The sequence below is a fragment of the Cyrtonyx montezumae genome, unplaced genomic scaffold, assembly GCF_038088225.1.
Source record: "Cyrtonyx montezumae isolate F1298 unplaced genomic scaffold, pur_monq_1.0 scaffold_8, whole genome shotgun sequence".
In the NCBI taxonomy this organism is placed as follows: domain Eukaryota; kingdom Metazoa; phylum Chordata; class Aves; order Galliformes; family Odontophoridae; genus Cyrtonyx; species Cyrtonyx montezumae.
The window spans coordinates 94881607-94901561 of NW_027072089.1; the positions used below are offsets into that span (position 1 = coordinate 94881607).

The following is a 19955-nucleotide window of genomic DNA, read 5'->3' on the forward strand; positions in this document are numbered from 1 at the left end:
GCAGTAGCCTGAAAAAAAATAAAATTTCATCTTTTCAGAGACACACCACAAGAGCAGACTTATCACCATGCTAATGCTTTCCTATATCAAAGACTATATCAAAAACTTAATTTTATTCTAGTATCTCCAGGTAAATCTCTTCCCTTGGAGTTTTCTGGAAATGCAGAGAAGTAAGCAAAAAAATTTACAACTGAACCTTAGACATGGAACCAAATAGAAATGGAGAAAATTAATCAGTGAATATAAGCATTAAGACATGGCTCAGTGTGCTCTCATTTAGCCAACATTAGACCTAATTGAGACTTCGTACAAGACTCACGTGAAAAGTCTTAGCTGGGTGTTGCAGATCAGAGTTTAACATGGTTGCTCACCACTGAAAATGCATACATATATCAAGAGGAACTGCTTTGCTAGACAATTCCTACTTTTAAACAACAAATGTCGTCATTGTTATACGTACTCCTCAAGGTACTATACTTTCTAAAGAATTTGGAAAAATAAATGATTTTGTGCCTAATTCTGACACTCATCTTCTGAGTCACCACAACATCACCTCTTGCTTCAGCTGGCTATGAAGGTCATTTACTGTTTCCTTTCCACACTGGTGTTAGACATGCTGTATAGAAACTCAAGAGAATAGGGAAGCAAGTACAGGTTCCAGACTTCAACATTCCTCCTCTACCAGATCATGTATCTACCTTAATTGCCTTACGGCACTAAAATACTCCAAACTGATAGGTCTGTAAGACCTATAGCTGTGGACATGGCCTCTAAAGACAAAATAACTACATTTTCAAGCAATCATTTGGTATCAAAAGTCCCAAGCAGCAGAACTACTTTTCCTTTTGTTTGCTTGATTTTCCAAGATAAAGAGGCTGCAATAATTCAGACTAGCCAGACTTAACACTGAAAGAACTAAAACAGTAGAAGCCTGCTAGCCTAGTACTTGAGCAAAAACAACATTTATCCTTCTAGCCTTCAACACACACGGCCAATTATGAACAAACAAAAAAACCAAAGAATCAAACACAATCCAAACAAGACTGATGCTGAGAGTAAAAAGAAAAAAAGAACCCACCAAAAAAACCTCTTCAGTGTTGAGCCTGAATATTCCAAATGATGAGAAAATACTATGAGAAAAGTAAAAGGCAAAAAAAAGCCGAAACCAAACAACTCATCCCACATGTAACAAATGCCCTGTGTTACTGGCTCCCCTAACCCATAAGGGACACAGTCAAACACTTTTTGAAACTGTCCCAGTCAAACTGAAACCAAGTGTATCTTTTTTTTTTTTTTAAACCACACTAAATATTCACAAAAATGTTTCTACATACAAGAGGCAGAGCTGAACTAAGGACTTATGTTAGTAAATGTGTAACAGCTATAATCCCTTACCAAGCATCTCAATTTCAAACTTTTAAAAAGGAAACTTAAGCTGCAGAGTAGTAGGCTGTTACATTAAGAACATGACCAGAAAGAGCCACCCTAGCGTTTGCACACAAACCTTTGTCCTTCTTGAAATCCAAAGCATCTTCCTTATCTGTCACTATTTCCTTCATGTTGATAATGCTTTGGTGATTAAGCTGTCGAAGAATTTTAATCTCTCGAATCGCTGTAATTGGAAACCCTTCCTTTTCATTATCCAATCGTACTTTCTTCAGTGCCACCAATTCTCCTAAGAGAAAATATGAATTAAAAAAAAAAAAAAGGTTAGCAACCAAACTATGTGACTTTGGTTTGTTTTGCACTACAAATCCTTCCCATTTGTTAATATTTCTGAATGGAGATTATAAAACTAAACAGTTAACATTTTGGTTCATGCATAGTGCCAAACAGAAACAAAATTATTTTTGGGAAACAAAGATACACAATTATAAATGAGAATTTTCAGCTAACCACTATAATAACTGTCTTCTACCTGCACACCTCACTTGTGTCCTGATCTACCAGTAAGTCCCTACCAACAGCAGCTTTAGACACAGAGACCTATGTCTGCTATGGTTTTATCATTTTCATACCACCACAGATAAGAACACACAAAAAAGGGGACTGCTTTCCCAAGGGCTCGATCAGAAAGTATAACAAAGACTGACGTGTATCTTGGGAACAGAGACGTTCTACAAGGAGGACACCAATAGCATGCAAAGTCACAATCTCCTTTGCTGGCTTGTAACTAGATTAAGTAGAAGTTGGACTCCAAAACAATCTCCTGCTTAATCAATCCAATAAATAAGGTAAAAAGCCTTCCTGAATACTTTCAGTCTGTTGACAAGAGCTTGCCTCACATGTTGAAGAACAAATACGAAGTACTGCAAGTACAAGAACAAAGTTTCATTAAAAAGTTGCCAGGACAAAAGTGCAAAACGATTTACTGATTCAGAAGGGGGTCTGCTGTAACACCACCTCTAAAAAACTTCATCAAAAATAACGGAGGGAAGAAGCAACCATCAGTTCAAATCATTTACAAATCATTTACTCATCCAGATGATATGAACTGCTTTAGATTCTATTGAAGAATTGTTGATCAGCTATTCTGCTTTAAGATGGCAGAATATGAAACATTACTCATTCATTAACAAGTTCAGTAAGGAGATGGCTACCAGAAGAGCGGACAAAGGTCTCTCTGTCCTTCATGTGAAAGGAGCAGAAATTCAAGTAAAACAGCTGACCTGTACATAGCACAAGGCTGAGAAGAAAGGCACAGATGATACCAACACTCAGAAAGCCAAAAAAGTAGTGTCAGAAAGATTACTGTGGACATACTGTGATTTGCAGTACAACTTAATCTGGTCAGAAAAGGCACAGAAGGCACACACTGACTGAATGGATGTGCAGGGAGAGGCCTCTGAGGTGCATTTTTGGAAGATTCAATTAAAGCGGCAGGAGGCACAGTGCTGAGGAATGCTGGCCACCAAGAGAGCAGAGTATCTTCCTCAGAAGTTCCTTTTATCAAGAGAATAACTAAAATACCAGTAGCAATAGAAGCACTTGGACTCCAAAGTAGGAAATGTTTCCTTCTCCAAGTCATGAAAAATACTCTCCAGAGAGCCTTCCTCTAAACTCAGCACCTTGATACCACACATTTGAAGATACATTTTCCCTCAGAGGGAAAATCTTATGCTGTATACTGACTCTCCCTGAGTAACCTGCAGAACCACAATCATGATTTCTATTTTTATTTTTATTTTTTCAAACTCTGTAGCAGTCAGGAAGGTATAAGCATCCACACTGGCAAAGAAAAAAACCCTATAACCCATGCTTCCAATCACAGCTTCACCAATAAAGGCTATTACCGTGTTATAATAAAATCCTTTGGAAGGAAACACAGGACATGAAATGTTCTTTTAAATCTATATAAGAATAACTGCAGTTTTCTAGGCTCCATAAGATCAGCTCCAGAAAATACAATGGTGCAGGTACTGGAGATCACTGAAACATCAGAAACTACAAAAATAATAGAGAACTGATTAGCTGTCCTTCATTTTGAGCTAACTAGTTGTTCAAAAAACTACTGCAAAACACTAAGCCTTGACAGAATTCATTGGTAGCTGCTGCAGCATAAGAGGCAGGACAGGAGCCACTATACAAAAAAATAAATTTTCCTGTTAGCATCAGAAATATTCACTAAGGACAAACCATGAATTCAAACAACTTCTGTACTCAAAAGCCCTGATTTAAAGCTGTGGAATCAGCTTGAACTGGTGCCTGAAAGAGCAGCCATGCACTCTCTTCAACCTCGCTTTGAAAAGCCCATTGCAGAGCCTATTCCAAGGTAGCTCGAAGGCTGTAATGCCACTCCTTACACAGGACTTCAATTCAAGGATGGATGGAAAGGTAGAAAGTTTGCTCTAACCATACAGGCCCATTTAGTATAGAGAGTAAAAACTTCTATGAGAGGTTAGGAAATGACTGCCACACACAAACCTGAAGCTTGCCAAAGAGGCCAACATGGTCATAATTGGATTAGAAAGCTAACTGTGCAAAGACCACAATCCCAGGAGGGGTGGAAGAAGCTGCTAGCAATGACTTGCAATGGTTCCAAACATAGGACATAAGAAAAGATTTCTAACAGTTCAACTCAAAATACTAAGGTTTGCAAATTCAGACAAGAACAGAAAAGGAAGAGCAATTACACTGCTCATTCACCTGAAGATCAGAAAAAGGCTGGTATGTCATCCTATGTGCTTCAGTTACTGCCGAAGTAGGAAATTATACAGTACTGAACGCATGCACAAATAAGACAGAAGAGCAAGGAGTAACAAGAACTACTAATTTAACTTAAAACCAACAAACAAGGTAGAGCACATCTGTGGAAACAAGTTGCACTGTTATCTATTTAGAAGCAGTGACATTCCTGCATATCATAGCAGTGATTGTTTGCTCATTTCAGCAATAGCTTTAAGGTGAAATTTAGAAGCTATGTCTCCGCTGTGCTGTCAGCTATAATGTAAGAAAAATACCCGATATGCAGCATTTCAGGGCTGCACTGCACAGAGATATATTCTCTTCCTACTACCAGTTAATGGCAGAGTACGAAGAAGGAAAATGGCTAAACCTCATACATAGCTTCATTTATTTTTGCAGCCTTCTACAAACTTCATTATTCTTTATCATCCTATCGATTGTATCATTTTGTTTCCCTGGAGTATTTACCCTCTTTTCTTTACTACCTCAAACTTGTGTACTGAGCAAAGTTCAAGGAATAAGACTTAGAGATTGACTACTCAGCATCTACCTTCAGTCACAGCTTCACAAATAAATGATTGTTTAAGGCAGCAAAAGACAGACAAAGGCTAGATTAAAAACAAAGCACACAACTAAAAATTTCAAAACATTGAGGGAAATAATACATAGATTGTGTACAATTATGAAAACAAACAAAATTCAAACCCATTGACTTCAGAATTGCAGTAGTACGTTCACTTTATTCAACCTACCTGTGTCTTTATCCCTGGCTTTGTAAACTTGTCCATAAGTGCCCTCACCGATAATACCGATGATATCAAATTTATCCACACAGCGCTTTCCCCAGTCTATTTCTTTTTCTTTTGTTTCACCATGTCGTGGTCCACATATTCTAGAAAACAACATTTTTAAGGATGCAGCTAACACATCCAAGGATCATCTTAACCTCAAAGACATTATGAGTTAACAGCCTTACTAGCATCAACCAGCAGTTACTACCATAAACCACGCAGTTTGATTTAAGACTAAGTAGTATTAAGGAAGTGGATATAAAGCGGAAGTATTTTGAAAAGAATACATTTTAAAGAAACTATTATCACTTCTGCTTTCATGACAGAATTTAAAATAAAATTAAAAAAATTTTAAACATACTTTGGTCTCCTCTTGCTGTGTAGCAGAACTGCTGGTTTCTTTTCTTCAGGACTTTTGGCTAACTCAGCTCCTCCAGGCAACTCAGGTGGAAGTGGCAAGTCTGCAAGCAGATGGCGAAGTTTCTTCTCTGTTTCTTTAACTGACTTCACTGTAATATTCTCTTTCAAACTACTAAAAAAGAAACAATTTTGCTAGTACAATGAACATAGTAGTAGGTATTAAAGCAAAAAAACCTACTAGGATTCTTTTTTTTTTTTTTTGTAAATACATTCTAAGTTGTTGATACATTAACATTGCTCTTGGAATTGACACAAGTTCAATTTAAGCTTTACAAATGACTTGCAAGCAGCTCTGACTGAACAGCTAGCTACCAAAATTCTACAAAAAATGAGATCAGATGGTAAGACCTCATATTTCTGATGAAAACTGATGTTGGATGACATAACAAGCCCTACCAGCCAGAACAATCCCATCTGGGTTCCAGATAGGCTAGGCTTCTGCCATCCAAACTTCCCTCCCTCCCCCTGAACCCCCAACCAAGTCACTTAGGGCCCAGATTAGCTCAGGTTCTGTCAAGCATCACAAGTATAGCAGTTAAATCTGTAGTGTAACTGACACCACATATGAAAGAAAAGACTAACCTAATCTAATCCACTTCAATATTGATCTTCAGAGATAACTAGCTTCACAGTTAAAGCTACTGCAAAGCATTAGAAGGCAGTCTGTATCATGCCACTTGCAGATTCCAATCTCATATATCCGCAGACACTCCAATTTCAATTTGTTTCTAGTTATCAGAATCGTGTGAAAAATTTACTTTTTCTGTCACAGGTAACAGGCATTTTTATTACTTTAAATCATTAACCTTTATTAGGCAACAGACAGTGACAATCTGTGTCTTGGGAAGAATCCCTAGAACACAGCAAAGTATTCTTCCTAATCTAAAGATGCTCTTCCACTCTATTAGGGAAATTCTGAACATACAATGCTTCCTGCAGGATAATTTTCTTAAATTCATGCTTCTGTTTTGTCCAGATTTCTTCCCATGGCTGCATTTCTACAGTTGTATCAAATAACTAAAGGCGTGACTATCTTTACATAATGACATGGCTTTCTCCCTGAGGGCTCTCAGTACTCTTCCTTCAAGTTTCAAACTCCATCACTGCATAAAGAAAACTTCAAGCCATGCTCTGAGGGTACATTTCCCAGGGTAGCAACATTCGCAAAGATCACTACTGTTCTGTTGTCAACATCTCTCTCAAAAAAAACCTCTTCTGGAAGAGAGGTTTTCTTGCAATTTCTTATCTACCTGGTTTCATAGATAAAGTAGGAACTTCTATCTTCCATTATGGAGAAGCCACATATTCTTTCAAAAATTAATTGCAATTAATCAGCAAATTTTATATACTCGGGTAAAGTACTGGAATGCTTTATTTATGTCTGTGCTTTACTATAAAATCAGAATCCTTGAGCATTTTAGACCACTTCTCAAGCTGTCACTGCCTCAATTCAAAGAGGCACCTCAAGGAAGCACACACTGTCCTCATTGTTCTGTTCATATTAGCACAAATGGAGCAAGTAATTGTTACAGTAAAGCCCTTAATTTTAAAGCTCAAACATTTCTGATTCTCTCATAATTCTGCCCTCAAACTTTCAGAATAAGTGGGAGTGAGCAGCATTTTTTCAGCTTTGTTCAATCACACACTGCTGGCCACCCAAACAGTCTTCTCTGTCAGCTAACCTTGTCTTCAGCTTCCCAGCACCACCGTTTCTTTAGGTAGCTTGTTCATGGTTTCACCAGATTTCTGCTGAATGTAAACTGACACTACATTAGGAACTAACAAGTTGTGCACAGGATCAAGACATTCTGTTTCCTGTCACTAATACTTCTGATGTAGTTTGTTTGCAAGCATTAAACTTTTTTTTTTTTTTTTTAATAAAGAAAATGAGCCCAGTGCTTTAGAACCATTCAGGTACTTAAAATAGACATTACACTAAAAGATACTAATAATGAGAAGCAATAAGACATCTTCAGGATAGAATCTGATTTCATATTATCACATTTAACCCTGCATACAAAGCCTGTTAAAACAGTGAATCTCTCAAGCATCAGTAATCCTGTTTACCTACAGAGGATGGCTCTATCCAAGCCAAATGCAACTGTACATTCTCCATACAGATGTGATGCTTAATAATTGGCATGACATTTGCTGGTGCTGAAGGTTCTCTTTTACTACTAAAAAACAACCTATTGTCTTGTTAAGTAATACTGACTCACAAAGCCCTGTGCATTTTCTTACATTTAACACAGCATTAAATTGCTAATAGAAACATTTACACCACTAGTTCTAACAACTTTCAATAATTAAATGCTACAGTTCTCAAAGCACAGGAAAAAGCATTACATGTACTCAAAATAATAGTGACCTCCAACATGAATCAAATGAAAATAACGCACATCTATAAAATAAAAGAACCTTTACCTCAGCTTACTGAAAGATTTTCAGATATTGCTACTGAACTACTCTTCTCCCCAGAACTAAGCCCACATTTGCACTGAACTTGAGATCCTGGAAACTACATACGTGCATTATTCCTGAAGTTCTTGCCTGCCTGCGATTTTAAGTGATCTCTTTAACATACTTTTTATTAAAAAATTCCTTCTAGAATACATTTCAGTTAGATAAACTATTTTTAACATTACATTCCCCTTCAGTTTACTCATAATCACCACCTTAAGCAACCAAAGAGCAAGAACAAACTACACCAGCCTGACCTAGCAAACAGGGTAACACCATGGGTGTTCAACCTTTTGGCTTGCCTGGGCTGCACTGAGTGAAGAGGAATGGCTTTGGGCCACATATATGCAGGCTGCTCTGAAAGTAATGCCTCACATTTACCTGCATGGAAACTACAATCAATACAGTATGGACAGATATAGCATTTGATAGAAGAAATTCTCTGCTACAAAATACAATTTTTCAACATATTAGCCACATCAGCAATGCATATTCACCAATGATGAACAATCACCTGTGTGCCAAGCTCATAAATATCTGCACCAGCAGATATGACCCACTGTTGCTGTCGCCACTGCTGAAACATACCACTCACCACCATCACCACACTGCACTCACATTCACTGTTTGGTTTCCATAAACATTCAGCAAGAGCTGATGAAAGTAAGCAGGTGCCTTTTTTTCCCCACACAGTGGAATTCAGTGATGCACCTTTGCTTCAGATGAACTTCATGTCAGATGCGATTTGGTCAGACTGCCCCTCTGCCGCCATCCATCACATGGCAACAAAACATAATGCAATACTGGCAGAAAGGTTCAACACCTACTGCCAACCCAACAACATGTATTTCTGACATTGTAGGCCAACATAATAACATAGGAAGCACTACTTGTGGAGCAGCCTTCGAAAATTATATAATATAGTTAGTGTATATAAGCGATAAAAAATATTAAAAATAAAAATATTTAGTTAAAACAAAAAAGGACAGAAACAAACCCATAAAACTAGTGAGACACTTGACCTTGTTTTTGTGAAACTAATGCCCCAGCCTGGTTTGATGGCAGTGGCTGCAGTTCTCAGCAAGTTCTCAAGGTGCTTGTCAAAGATTTTTGATGAAATTTTATTATTCCTGTGCTTCACCCTTGAAAACAGTTCACAAATGAAAGCACTGGCAAAAGCAATTAGATGAATAAGGTGTGACTGTGAAGTGAAAGGTATTTCTCTCTTACTAAGATAGGGCTTACAAAAGTTCAGCAGAGAGACATGATGAAATTTTTCAGTTTAACGCCTGATTGAAGCTCCACACATTTCATTTGAAAATCTGCAGGTCACGTATTTATGCTGATTGAAAATGAAGTTGCAAGTACACCAAAGAAATGATAATATTCAGCAATCCTGAAGCCTATTCTCAAATTCCCTTATTGTAACAGAAAGGACAGCTGCATGTATTTTCCTGTTCACAGAACAATGGCTACACACTACATACGGTTATTTGCTATAACCTGAGTTAGCCCTGTACTGCACTCGTTGTGTGCTGGTTTCAGGCCAGATAGGGTTAACAGTGCTCCAAAGTTCGGTTGGTGCTGAGTGAGAGTTGGCTTGGGCAGGCTGGGTACAGTAGCAGTGGGCAAGCTACATTGTGAGCTGTGTCAGGTAGCATGCAGTCCACAGGTTGGACATGCCTTACTTACCATTTGTATGCCAAAGCAAAAAAATAAATAAGTAAAACAGAGAATTTCCAAAAAGCAAATTTTCATCACAACTTACCTGTCAGTTTCATTATCTTCAGGCAACGTGGGAGGCAAAGGCAAGGGTGGCAGTGTGGAGGCCGGTAGTGCAACAATTCGCTCCTTCTCCTTTGTTACAACACTCGGTGTACTCGGTTTGGTTTTCTCTTTTATGGTGACCGGCTGCTGTTTTACAACAGTTACTTTCTCCTCTTTTACCACTGCAGCTTTCTGTTTTGTATTTTTGTCTGCAATCAAATTATTTTCTCCTTTAGTTTCTGGAAGCGAGACCTTTGCTTTTGCCTTGTCATTCTTCAAAGTTGCGCCACTTGTAGGAGAAGGTGTATGCTCAATTTTTACTTTCTTCAGGTCCTTCACATTGTTCAATTGAGGTGCACTTGCAGCAGCATCAGTGTTTCCCTTTGTCGGTGTTGAAGTGTTGGAAGCTTTTGCACTGGCTTTAGCTGCTTCAGCTGCTCTTGCTTTTTTGTTTTTGTTCAGCTCAGCAGCCAGGCTACTCTTGAGAGTTAATGTACTAGGAGAAATACTTGAGTGACGACTTCTCGATCTAGACAACCTGTGTCTGCTACGAGATCTTGAGTGCCTTGATGAATATGGACTTCTGCTTCGAGATTTTGCTGATCGCCTGTTTTAAAAAAAATATTTACTCAAGTAAATATTTGTCCAGTTTCTCTCTCTTTTAAACCAACCGCTCTCACCACGTTTATGGAATAAAAAAGCAACAAAATAGCAAAGTGTCTTGCCAAAACTAACTGGAATAAACAACATTCAAGGTTCTACATCTAAACAGGTTGATAGAAAATGTTAAAGCTTTCTTAAATACAGTTTCTCTCATGAGAGAGATGCTGCAAAGTACAACTGTACGCTACAGGACAGATGTTTTTTCCTCACTACATACCAGGAATGAATTCACCTTTAAAGAAAACCTGACGCTGTGCTGCAGGCGTCAACACGTTCAGTATTTGCAATATTTCAGAAAAACTGAGTTGCTTACACAACCAAAATTCAACAAAATGAAACTTACGTTGTAGTGTCACATGAAGCATCTAAACAACACTGAACTGTAAAAAAATTGTTTCACTTTTGCAACTATCATAAAAACGTTAGAAAACATCCTGAACACTTATGGTTGCAATGTTACCAGCTAAAAGACAATGATAAACCTTAGCATTCCTTTCCCAAAATTTAAGTGTACATTCCTCTTGTCTCTCCAGAAAGAAAGTACTCAATATTTCTTTATCTAATGAAGGTAAACCACAGAATCACTGAACTGCTCAGGTTGGAAAAGACCTTCAAGATCATCAAGTCTAAGTGCAACCTAACCATACTACCCTACCTCTAACAACCCACCGCTAGATCATGCCCCTGAGATAATGATAATCCACAAATAGTTCTATGATACATCTTCATCAGGTAAGTCAGATAAAAACACCTAACAGAAAGAAGAAAAAAAAAGTCTAAGCTGCTTACAATATCATAGCAAGAAAAACAACGCAGAATGAGGGCAGGGAAGGGGGAAAAGAATCTTAACAATTACAAAAGCAAACTTCAATTGCGCAGAAATACCATCTAATAGAAATTACTGCTCATTCATTTCCTAGTAATTTTGATTCAGTTCTTCATTAAAAACCAAAATGAAACAAACTAATTGTGATTAAGGGCACGATAGCAACTAGTGAGGTCCATCACTACAACACAAGCATCTAAAATTTACTCCATTATTTATTCCAAGCAATACTAAAAATAACAGATTCACAATGTTTACAAGTATCATCTCAATTCAGGATTGGTGTAAATCTATTTTTCCTGGGTACATCACTTACAGGGGAGAAATAAAATTAATTCAGGATAAGAAAAATACCATTTGTCGAACAATGTTAAAATGTACAATGTAAAATGGCAAATGTCTGGAGATCTAGAAACTTCACAGTTCAAAAGTTTGCATCAATGTGTAGATGTGTCCCAAAGTTTAGGGCAAATCAAAATAAAGCCAATAACAATCAACACGGTCCACACTAATCAGCATTATGTTAAATTTAATTTCAATAATAATTAATACAGTTTTAATTATCAGTGTAAATTCACATTTCAAACCTTCAAATGATGAAGTTTTAAATATGGTATAAAAACATTATTTTCTGGGCAGTATTTGTTACTTTCCAGATGTAAACACTTTTTTTTCCCAAATTATTAAAAGATTTTTCTTTCTAGAACAACATAAAGACATTAAGACCAATCAAGATTACGCAGGAGCAGACTCAAAAACAGTGTGTAGGTGAACACATTGAATACTCTATCACAAGCTTCAAATTCAATAGATAAAATTGTTATTGATCCAAACAGTTAGAAGAGATGGTTAAAAAATTCAAATCCTATGAGAACACAACACTTGGAAATTCACACTCAATTCTGTGCCAAGAAGGCCGTTCACAGAATTTTCTGGCAGTGCATAACTACAGAGTAATAAGATGAAAGTAAAATGAAAGAAAATAAAAGCAAAACATTGAGAATTCCATTTTGCAAATTTTCAGCTAAAATTTCAATTTGGGAGTTGAAAAAAAAAAGGAAAAAAAAAGGAAGAAAAATGGTTTTAGTGGAAAAATGCTAAGTATCACTTGGATTTGGAATAACTGGCTACTTCACTTCCCTTCTGCCTCCTAAAACTAAACACTCAATCATTACTTAAGTATTGTCAGTTACATCATGCTTTGAAGAGATATTAACATCTATGAAAACAGTATTATTCAGAAAAAATCCCTTGAAATGGCATTTCTGCTCCATTATGAAATGCCACTGAAGTTAATCTTCTCACTGTTACTTTGAAGGTCTTAGTAATTAAAACCTGTATTGTGGACTTATAAAATTTTCTGAATTGTGGCTAAACTGGAAAAAAAAGTGAATTTTAAAAGAAATATAAGTGAAGTTCTACATTATGAAGTTATGACAGGACAGTATGAAACTACATGGGGCAGAGTTATGCAGGTAATAAAACACACTTCAAACTGCGAGGGCTCTTGTCACATTCATCTCCCTTTCTGAGAGGAGAAATCTCAAGGAGGGATCCTGCTTGTAGATCTGCACTGGAAATAGAATCAGTATAATTACACATCTCCAGCATCCACTACAAGCTAATAAGTGTTATGAGTCCTAAATTTACCCCTCTAGCTGATGCATCACTTGCAAGATTGACACTGACCTGTCTTAGAAAAGATCTACTTGCACACCTTGTTCCTGGATTAGTTATTTCAAACAAACTCACTCCATCACACGTAGAACACCATCTCCACCTTCAAGGAGCCCACTGCAATCCACCTCAGCTGTACTCCATTTTTAACCATAAAACATGTCCTAGAGGTATTTAAATCAAGTCTGGGATATTTTTTGTTAAGTACAGTTTCTGTGCTTTTTGTTGTTTTATTTAGAAAGGTGCCCAACACCAAGAAAGAAATCTCTGTCAACAAAATAAACAGGTGTAATTCCACATTCACTTGAAAACAAAAGCAGAAGCTTACAACACCATAGTTCCCGAGATACCATGTCTGATCACAAGGCTGTTTCTGCTCATTAGCTCAAAATAAAATAAGCTTATTTAAATCATTACTAAGGATGAAATTAGAAAATCTATTTGAACTACAGTAACAATTAATCTGATCAGCTACCAACACTTTGGTGGGGAAAACACAGTAAACCTATATATTACCTTCAAAATTAAACACATAAGCAAGCTAAGCCTTGACAGTGGCTCGAGGTGTGTATTTTATCAACATCAGCAGAGAGCTAGGAATGTCAACATGGATTTACGCAAGCTCAGGAAAGAAAAACCACCAACAACAAAAAACACCAACTAAGTTCTCCACCTGAGGTCTGACACCTCAAATGGCATAACTTCATCACATCAGAACTACATCCATAAGGAAAGGAGCAAAAACACAGGCACTCAGACATTTAGGATCCAGTTAAACTATATAATGCAGCCCTTATTATCAGATCAAAATGATGGTTATGCAATAAGCTGAGTACACCAGCTTAATTTTTCTGAGTTTTTGATTATTTATATCAGCAAAAGATATTCGCATAATGAACGTCCACACTGATAATAAACCAACTCATCCACTGGCATCCCAAAGACCTTTGTCATAATGTCTTGCTGCACTCTGTCCACTAGGCAACAACTACAAGAAACACAAACATCTTCAGTTGAACAGAATGAATCACGGATAAAAGACAGCTCTGTCAGAGCACTAGTAATTCAAGCTACAAGAGCTGCTCTGAAAGTAATGCCTCCTATTTTATTAAGTTGGCCCACGACAGAGGTGGATGTTGGTGGTCTGACAGTAGAGACTGAACCTTCCCACCAGTATTCCATTGTAATTTGTTGTAGTCCAACACAGCAGAGGGGCAGTCTGACCAAATGGTGTCTGACATGAAAGTGTGTATGAAGCAAAGACATGTTTAACAAATTCTTCCATGTGGAAAAAAAAAAGCAGCATTCACTGACATTCATCCACTCTTGCAGGACATTTATGGGGACCAAAGAGTGGATTCTGAGCACAGTGAGGTGGTGTGTGGTATGCTTCAGCAGTGATAATGGCAAAGTGAAAGACAAATCCCATTCTGGACAGCCATGCACAGCTGTCATGCCATGAGATGAAGGGCACATCAATCAGCTCATCTGTGCAAACTGGCTAATGATTACATTGACTATGTTGAAAAATAGCATTTAGTAGCTAAGAATTTGTTCTATCAAGTGGTGTTTTTGTGCTCTCTGTATCTGTTGTGGCTTTCCATGTAAATAAATAGGAGGTATTGCTTTCAGTGCGATCTACATAAAATAACTAAACTGCTGTTTTCCTAAGTTTGGTAGTTAAATATTTGAAAAGATCACTATTTCCTTTCATCAGCATTAGTTCCTAAGTCCCAAGAAAACTTCCCCAAAACAAGAGACAAAAACTTACATGCAAGTTCCCACCCATAAAGTGCCACAAGAACAAAGGTAAGGATGTTCACAGCTTTCTCTCAGAAGCACACACAGAACCCTTGAGAATGGTAAAAAACTGCTATAGCCAGGTCCAGTCAACTACCACTACTCAGAGCCAACATTCATTTCAAAGAAATGATGAAATCACAGCAACAGGCTTACACAGTAGCCACTGCCTGCCATTTTAACAAGACACTAACATTTGACTGGGACCTTGAGAAAACAGCAGGAGACACACCTGAAATACAAAATGATCTCTATATATTCCATCAGAATTCTGTTAAACACGCATACTTGCATACATAAAATGCCTCTCATCTGGCATTTGCCACCAATTATTTTGCTGTTAGTTAAGACAGTTCATTAGTAACAAAGTAAGTAAGTAACCAAAAACAAAAGGATAGCAGCTACTAGGGAGAAACAATCCAGACTTTCTCACACAAGTCCGCAGATGCCAGGAGTCACACTGAAAGTAACCCACCCAGTGAAAGCACCAGTATCTGCTGGCAGTGCACCCTTAAGTTCTGTCCCATTTACAGGTACTTGTGTTGTGCTTATCCATCAATAGCCTTCTACAAGCACTGTGAATGCACTCCATACACTTCCACGTCCCTAGAGAGTGAAACTGCCAAACTCACTCCCATAAAACCACTTCTGAACCATCAATATGTTTCAGTGTTTTTTATATACAGAAAAGGAAAAGAAAACTGATTTGCCTGAAAACTGCAAGCGACAGTAGGACTAGTCTGCATCAGAAAGAATTTCTTTACACAGAGCTGCTTTTTTCTTCCCCACAGACAGCAACAAAGGAGACGAGGAGCACAACCTGATTAGCTGCAGAGGGAAATTGAAGTAATTGCATAATATTATGTCTAGCTAAAATACGAAAACAGAAAAAAAACATTCAAGATGTTATCTAAAAATCATATAAAGAGGTGTGTGTAAAGAAACAAAGGAAGAAAGTGCTAGTAAGGAATTCATCCCCAAAACAAAACCCAGCACTGCTTTCCTCCATATTTCAGAGGACAAAAAGAAAGCAGAGCTTTCTTCCACTAAGAAAAAACAGCCGTTGCTTAACACAATGCACTTGTTCCCTGTATAAAAACACTCAAGATAGCTAAGTGTTCTTTGTTACAAATTTTGAAACTGTCACAACATTCTTTTTCCTAGCAATAAAACATACTGTTATATTTCTTTGGTTAAGGAGATTCCCTGATTAATTTTAACCAAAATGTCTACTGATGCAATGCAAGTGACACACAATGATACAATTCCAACTAGTAACTGGAAACTTCAAGAGCTACATCATACTATCCTGATATTTGAAAGTAAAGCTGGAGGAAAAATAATGATGTTTACACAAGTCAGATTTCCAGGAACTCGCTCTCACTTAGCTTGAATGTTTTTTTTCAGATCATACTGCTACTTTATGTGCTTCTCTGTTCCCTTTTCCACTTTCACATATCTATTAAAAATAATAATAATTTATTAACACATGACTGTTCTGATTTGTTATCTTCTCCTGTTTGTAAATTTGAAAACCTCTTTTCTTAACTGCTTTGTGAACAACATGCAACATGCCAGCAGCCAGCTACGTGTTACCGAAGCACAAACATTATACTCAAAACATGACAGGTTCTATATAGTGAAACAATGACATTCTTGTCCTATGTTTGCTTACTTTTAGACAAGATAGGACACAAAGGGATTCACCAAGATAAAGAGCGGAATACTGAGAAAGTAAATAGAACCAAAGGGGGTTTAAACACCCAACATAGACCACATCTATCACTAACAACCAGTGAGCTGCATTAATGAGCAGGCACTGCCATCTTCCAGTTCATGGTAAGGTCGCAGTGTATTTGAGAGGGGAGACCTAAATTTAATCGGCTTCACCACACATCTTTCAAGACATTTATAATCATTCAGTAACATAAACCATCTTGACAAAATATTACAGCTTGTAGGATAGCTATTTCATGTTTCACCAGCAGGCAAACATACAATTCATTTCTATAAATCCAAACAGTATTGGTGTTCTCCCTTAATATCTTCCGAACTCTTTTTGTTTTCTCAAGCTCTTAGTTCAGGCTTATATTCCAAGTGGCTCTGCAACCAACAACCTATTCAGCTTGGCACATGAAGACTGTGTAACTTGCTTGACCATTTCAAACCAGAAATCTTTAAAAGGCTCTCCAACACATACAGCATAAAAACACCGAAAAATTCTGAACACGTTTTGTTCTTAAATCTGCTCCATAGCCCTGTGGTCTCAGATGAAAACTCTGCATACAAAGAAATCAATCAGCAGAAAACAACACCAACTCAAATTCTATGCTATAAACACATTACAAGATTCATTTTTCAAATGAAGACCATTCCCACAATAAAGAAAAAAAATAGAGATCAACAAAGAAGGAAAGTGAAAGGCACGTCATCAAGGTGTAAAAGGAAATCAGCAAATAATCTTTTGCACATCAGCAAAAGATCAAATCCAAGGCCAAGTAACAAGAATTAGACTACAGTGAGAGTCTCAAGAAACACTGGAAGAAACAGCTATTCCAACACTGAAAATACACAGCTTCATTTCAAAATTTTTGCAAACTACAGTTTTACTAAACCAGATAAAAGAGTTTTACATAGAAAATCTTTCCCCAAACAAGAGGGAAAAACATCTGAAAATCCCTCCGACTGCTTTAAGTCCAAAATCATCAAGATCACCAGTAGCAAAGCTTTTTTTACATGGTGTATGAAACCACAGATCCCGCATGAAGCAGGCATTTACTCACTCAATGAACATTTTACCATTTTCCCTCTGCTTGATGCAGTTTTGCACAGAAGTGATCCATATTTCACAGAGCCTCAGTGCTATACCACCTACAGCAAAAAAAAAAAGGATGGCTCCAGAGTACAAGCAGGAAAACAAACTGTGTATTTTTCCTTTCCTATAAGCAATATTCACACACCATGCCATATTACTATGCTAGTAGTGCCCCACCTACTTACTTGCATCCAGACAGATGGGTAGGTGTATCCAAAGTTGGAAAAATGTAATTACTCATATATACAGCTAACCAAATTAAACGTGTGATCGCATAGCATATGATCTGACTAAAATTATGAAAAACTCCTTACAACTTCATTCCAAAAAGAGTCTCCTTATTTTGTCAGTTGCGGTGGCTTTTTTTTTTGCTGTTTGATTTTGGCTGCTGCTTTTCATTTATTACTTTTTTTCTGAGATATATAATGTTAGGTTCCATTTATCAATAGAGAAATAACTTCCACATGCTTTTAGTAACGTGGAAGAATTCCCACTATCAAGTGTGCATGAGCTACTTAAGAAAAAGTGCATGTTACGGTACAAAAGAGAACATAACACAAATCCACAAACAGCAAGTGAAAAAGTTTTACCCAGCAAGTGAAAATAGCTCAAGCAATCAGTTTGCACAAAACAAATGTTTACTGCAATTATAATGGCAAAAGCAATTAGTCTACCATTGAAACAATTTTCTGAGCACGAAACATATTTCTGTCTTTGTTTCTGAACAGAAGCAATCTCCAGGCAGCAACACTGAAAGATACTAGACAGTGACTTCTGCAATTCAGAACTCTCATAATTATGCTGTTACTGCTGCTTGAGGAAACCAGGAATTCACAAGTGAAGCTGACTTCGCTTGTTTCTTTTCTAGTGTTTACCAGAACTTTCTCCCCTAAGCAGCTCAGATGAAGATGAAAAAAAACCAATCAGGACGCCAGACACAAGTTGTCCAAGCTTGCTAGAATCACTTCATTCTTATCTTCTACATCCTAAAATAACTATGTAAGAAACAGAACACTGCTAAAGATTCATATATGAAATACAGACTGAACAGAGCAAAAAGACTCACAGTCTGGAATGCCTAGGAACATACAAAGTTGTTACTGTCCTGACACCCTTATTGAGAGATGCAAACTCAGAATTATGTTTTTAAATCACCTGGATGAAGAAGACGTGCTCTAAGTAGCTGCTGCCATTACAAAATCATTACGTTCTATCCAGTCTTAGGGTGCTATATCATTATCTAAACAACAAAGCAACAGTTTTCAGCACTTGGAGTGCAACACCATAGTCAAGGAACAAAAACAATAATGACAGCTCTGAATGGCTAACACAGCGATACAGCTGTCTTACATCTTCCCTGACAACCAGAGTGCACAATAAAAAGCAAAGGAACACCAACTCACATATCTTCACTACAGGCAAATATTACAGACAACAAAGATTATCTTCATACTACTGGTTTCCTTCTTTTTCTGTGAAAATGCCTTTTTTTTAATGAATACCACTTCATCTTCTACACAGAAAAACCTCTTCTTCCACTCAGCCATTCCAGCCAACCCCAAGTAAAGTTGAAATGTGCAGTAGTTAACAAAACAACTTATCTGTGTGCAGATAAAGACAAATTAAAAGTTTAACTGGAGGAAGGAAGGAGTGAAGTCACAAAGCTAACTCCTGGAAACAGATCTGCAACTCAAGGAAGATTTACACACTTAGAAGAAAGACAACACGAAAGTCAGAAAACAAACTCTCACCCTTCAAATACAAATTAAAAGTTTAACTGGAGGAAGGAAGGAGTGAAGTCACAAAGCTAACTCCTGGAAACAGATCTGCAACTCAAGGAAGATTTACACACTTAGAAGAAAGACAACACGAAAGTCAGAAAACAAACTCTCACCCTTCAAACCATAGGCCCACCACCAACAAAACCAAGTAAACAAAACACTCCTATATATGTCTGCTCTGTAAGTGTATCCTACAAGACCTCCTGTACCTTCTACTATCAGCCAGCACACAAGGCAAGGTCCCAAACAAACCCGACTATTAATCTGCCTAATATGGGTGCTCAACAAGCACAAACCAACTGTGCACAGCTTTGTCATCATTAGCTTCTTATTCCAAGATATCAGTATAGACTACAGTGTTTCCTAGAATGTTTAAATAAAGATATCCCAGAAATGTTTCTGCTATTGTATTACACAAATAATTATCCTGAAAAAGAATCCTTAACAACTTGGAACAGGCTCTCACAGAACAACAAAGTGCTCTTTTTCTTAGTGCTTTCTGCCTGAAACACTCTATTGTTTACAAAACTTTTCCATGTACCTTAAAATGATTGTTTTTTAGCTTTTTTAATTTCCAAAGGCACTTTTGTTCTGCCCATCTGAACACAGCAGGGTACAGTGCAGTTACTTCACTCTTTAAACATCATTTGACACACAGCCCAGACATGATGCCCTACCAAAAGCCATCAAACATGGGAAAGGCTTCAGCATCTTTACTGGATACCTCAATAGTAGCTGACACAAGGTGCTTGTTAGAAACATGAGAGAGC

The 19955-nt window shown here is 37.3% G+C and overlaps 1 protein-coding gene across 8 annotated transcripts in view; it reads right to left on the minus strand.

Moving 5' to 3' along the window:
* Positions 1-19955, minus strand: part of CDK13 (cyclin dependent kinase 13) — a 47229-nt gene that overhangs the window by 24595 nt on the left and 2679 nt on the right. For 6 of the 8 annotated variants that reach the window (XM_065752703.1, XM_065752701.1, XM_065752709.1 and 3 more), the window contains exons 2-5: positions 9625-10230; positions 5338-5508; positions 4938-5077; positions 1505-1675 (exon numbers count right to left, since the gene is read on the minus strand). In XM_065752703.1, coding sequence (XP_065608775.1) covers positions 1505-1675; positions 4938-5077; positions 5338-5508; positions 9625-10230 — 1088 coding nt within the window. The remainder of the gene's footprint in view (positions 1-1504; positions 1676-4937; positions 5078-5337; positions 5509-9624; positions 10231-19955) is intronic. The other 2 variants (XM_065752702.1, XM_065752706.1) reach the window with 1 other exon arrangement.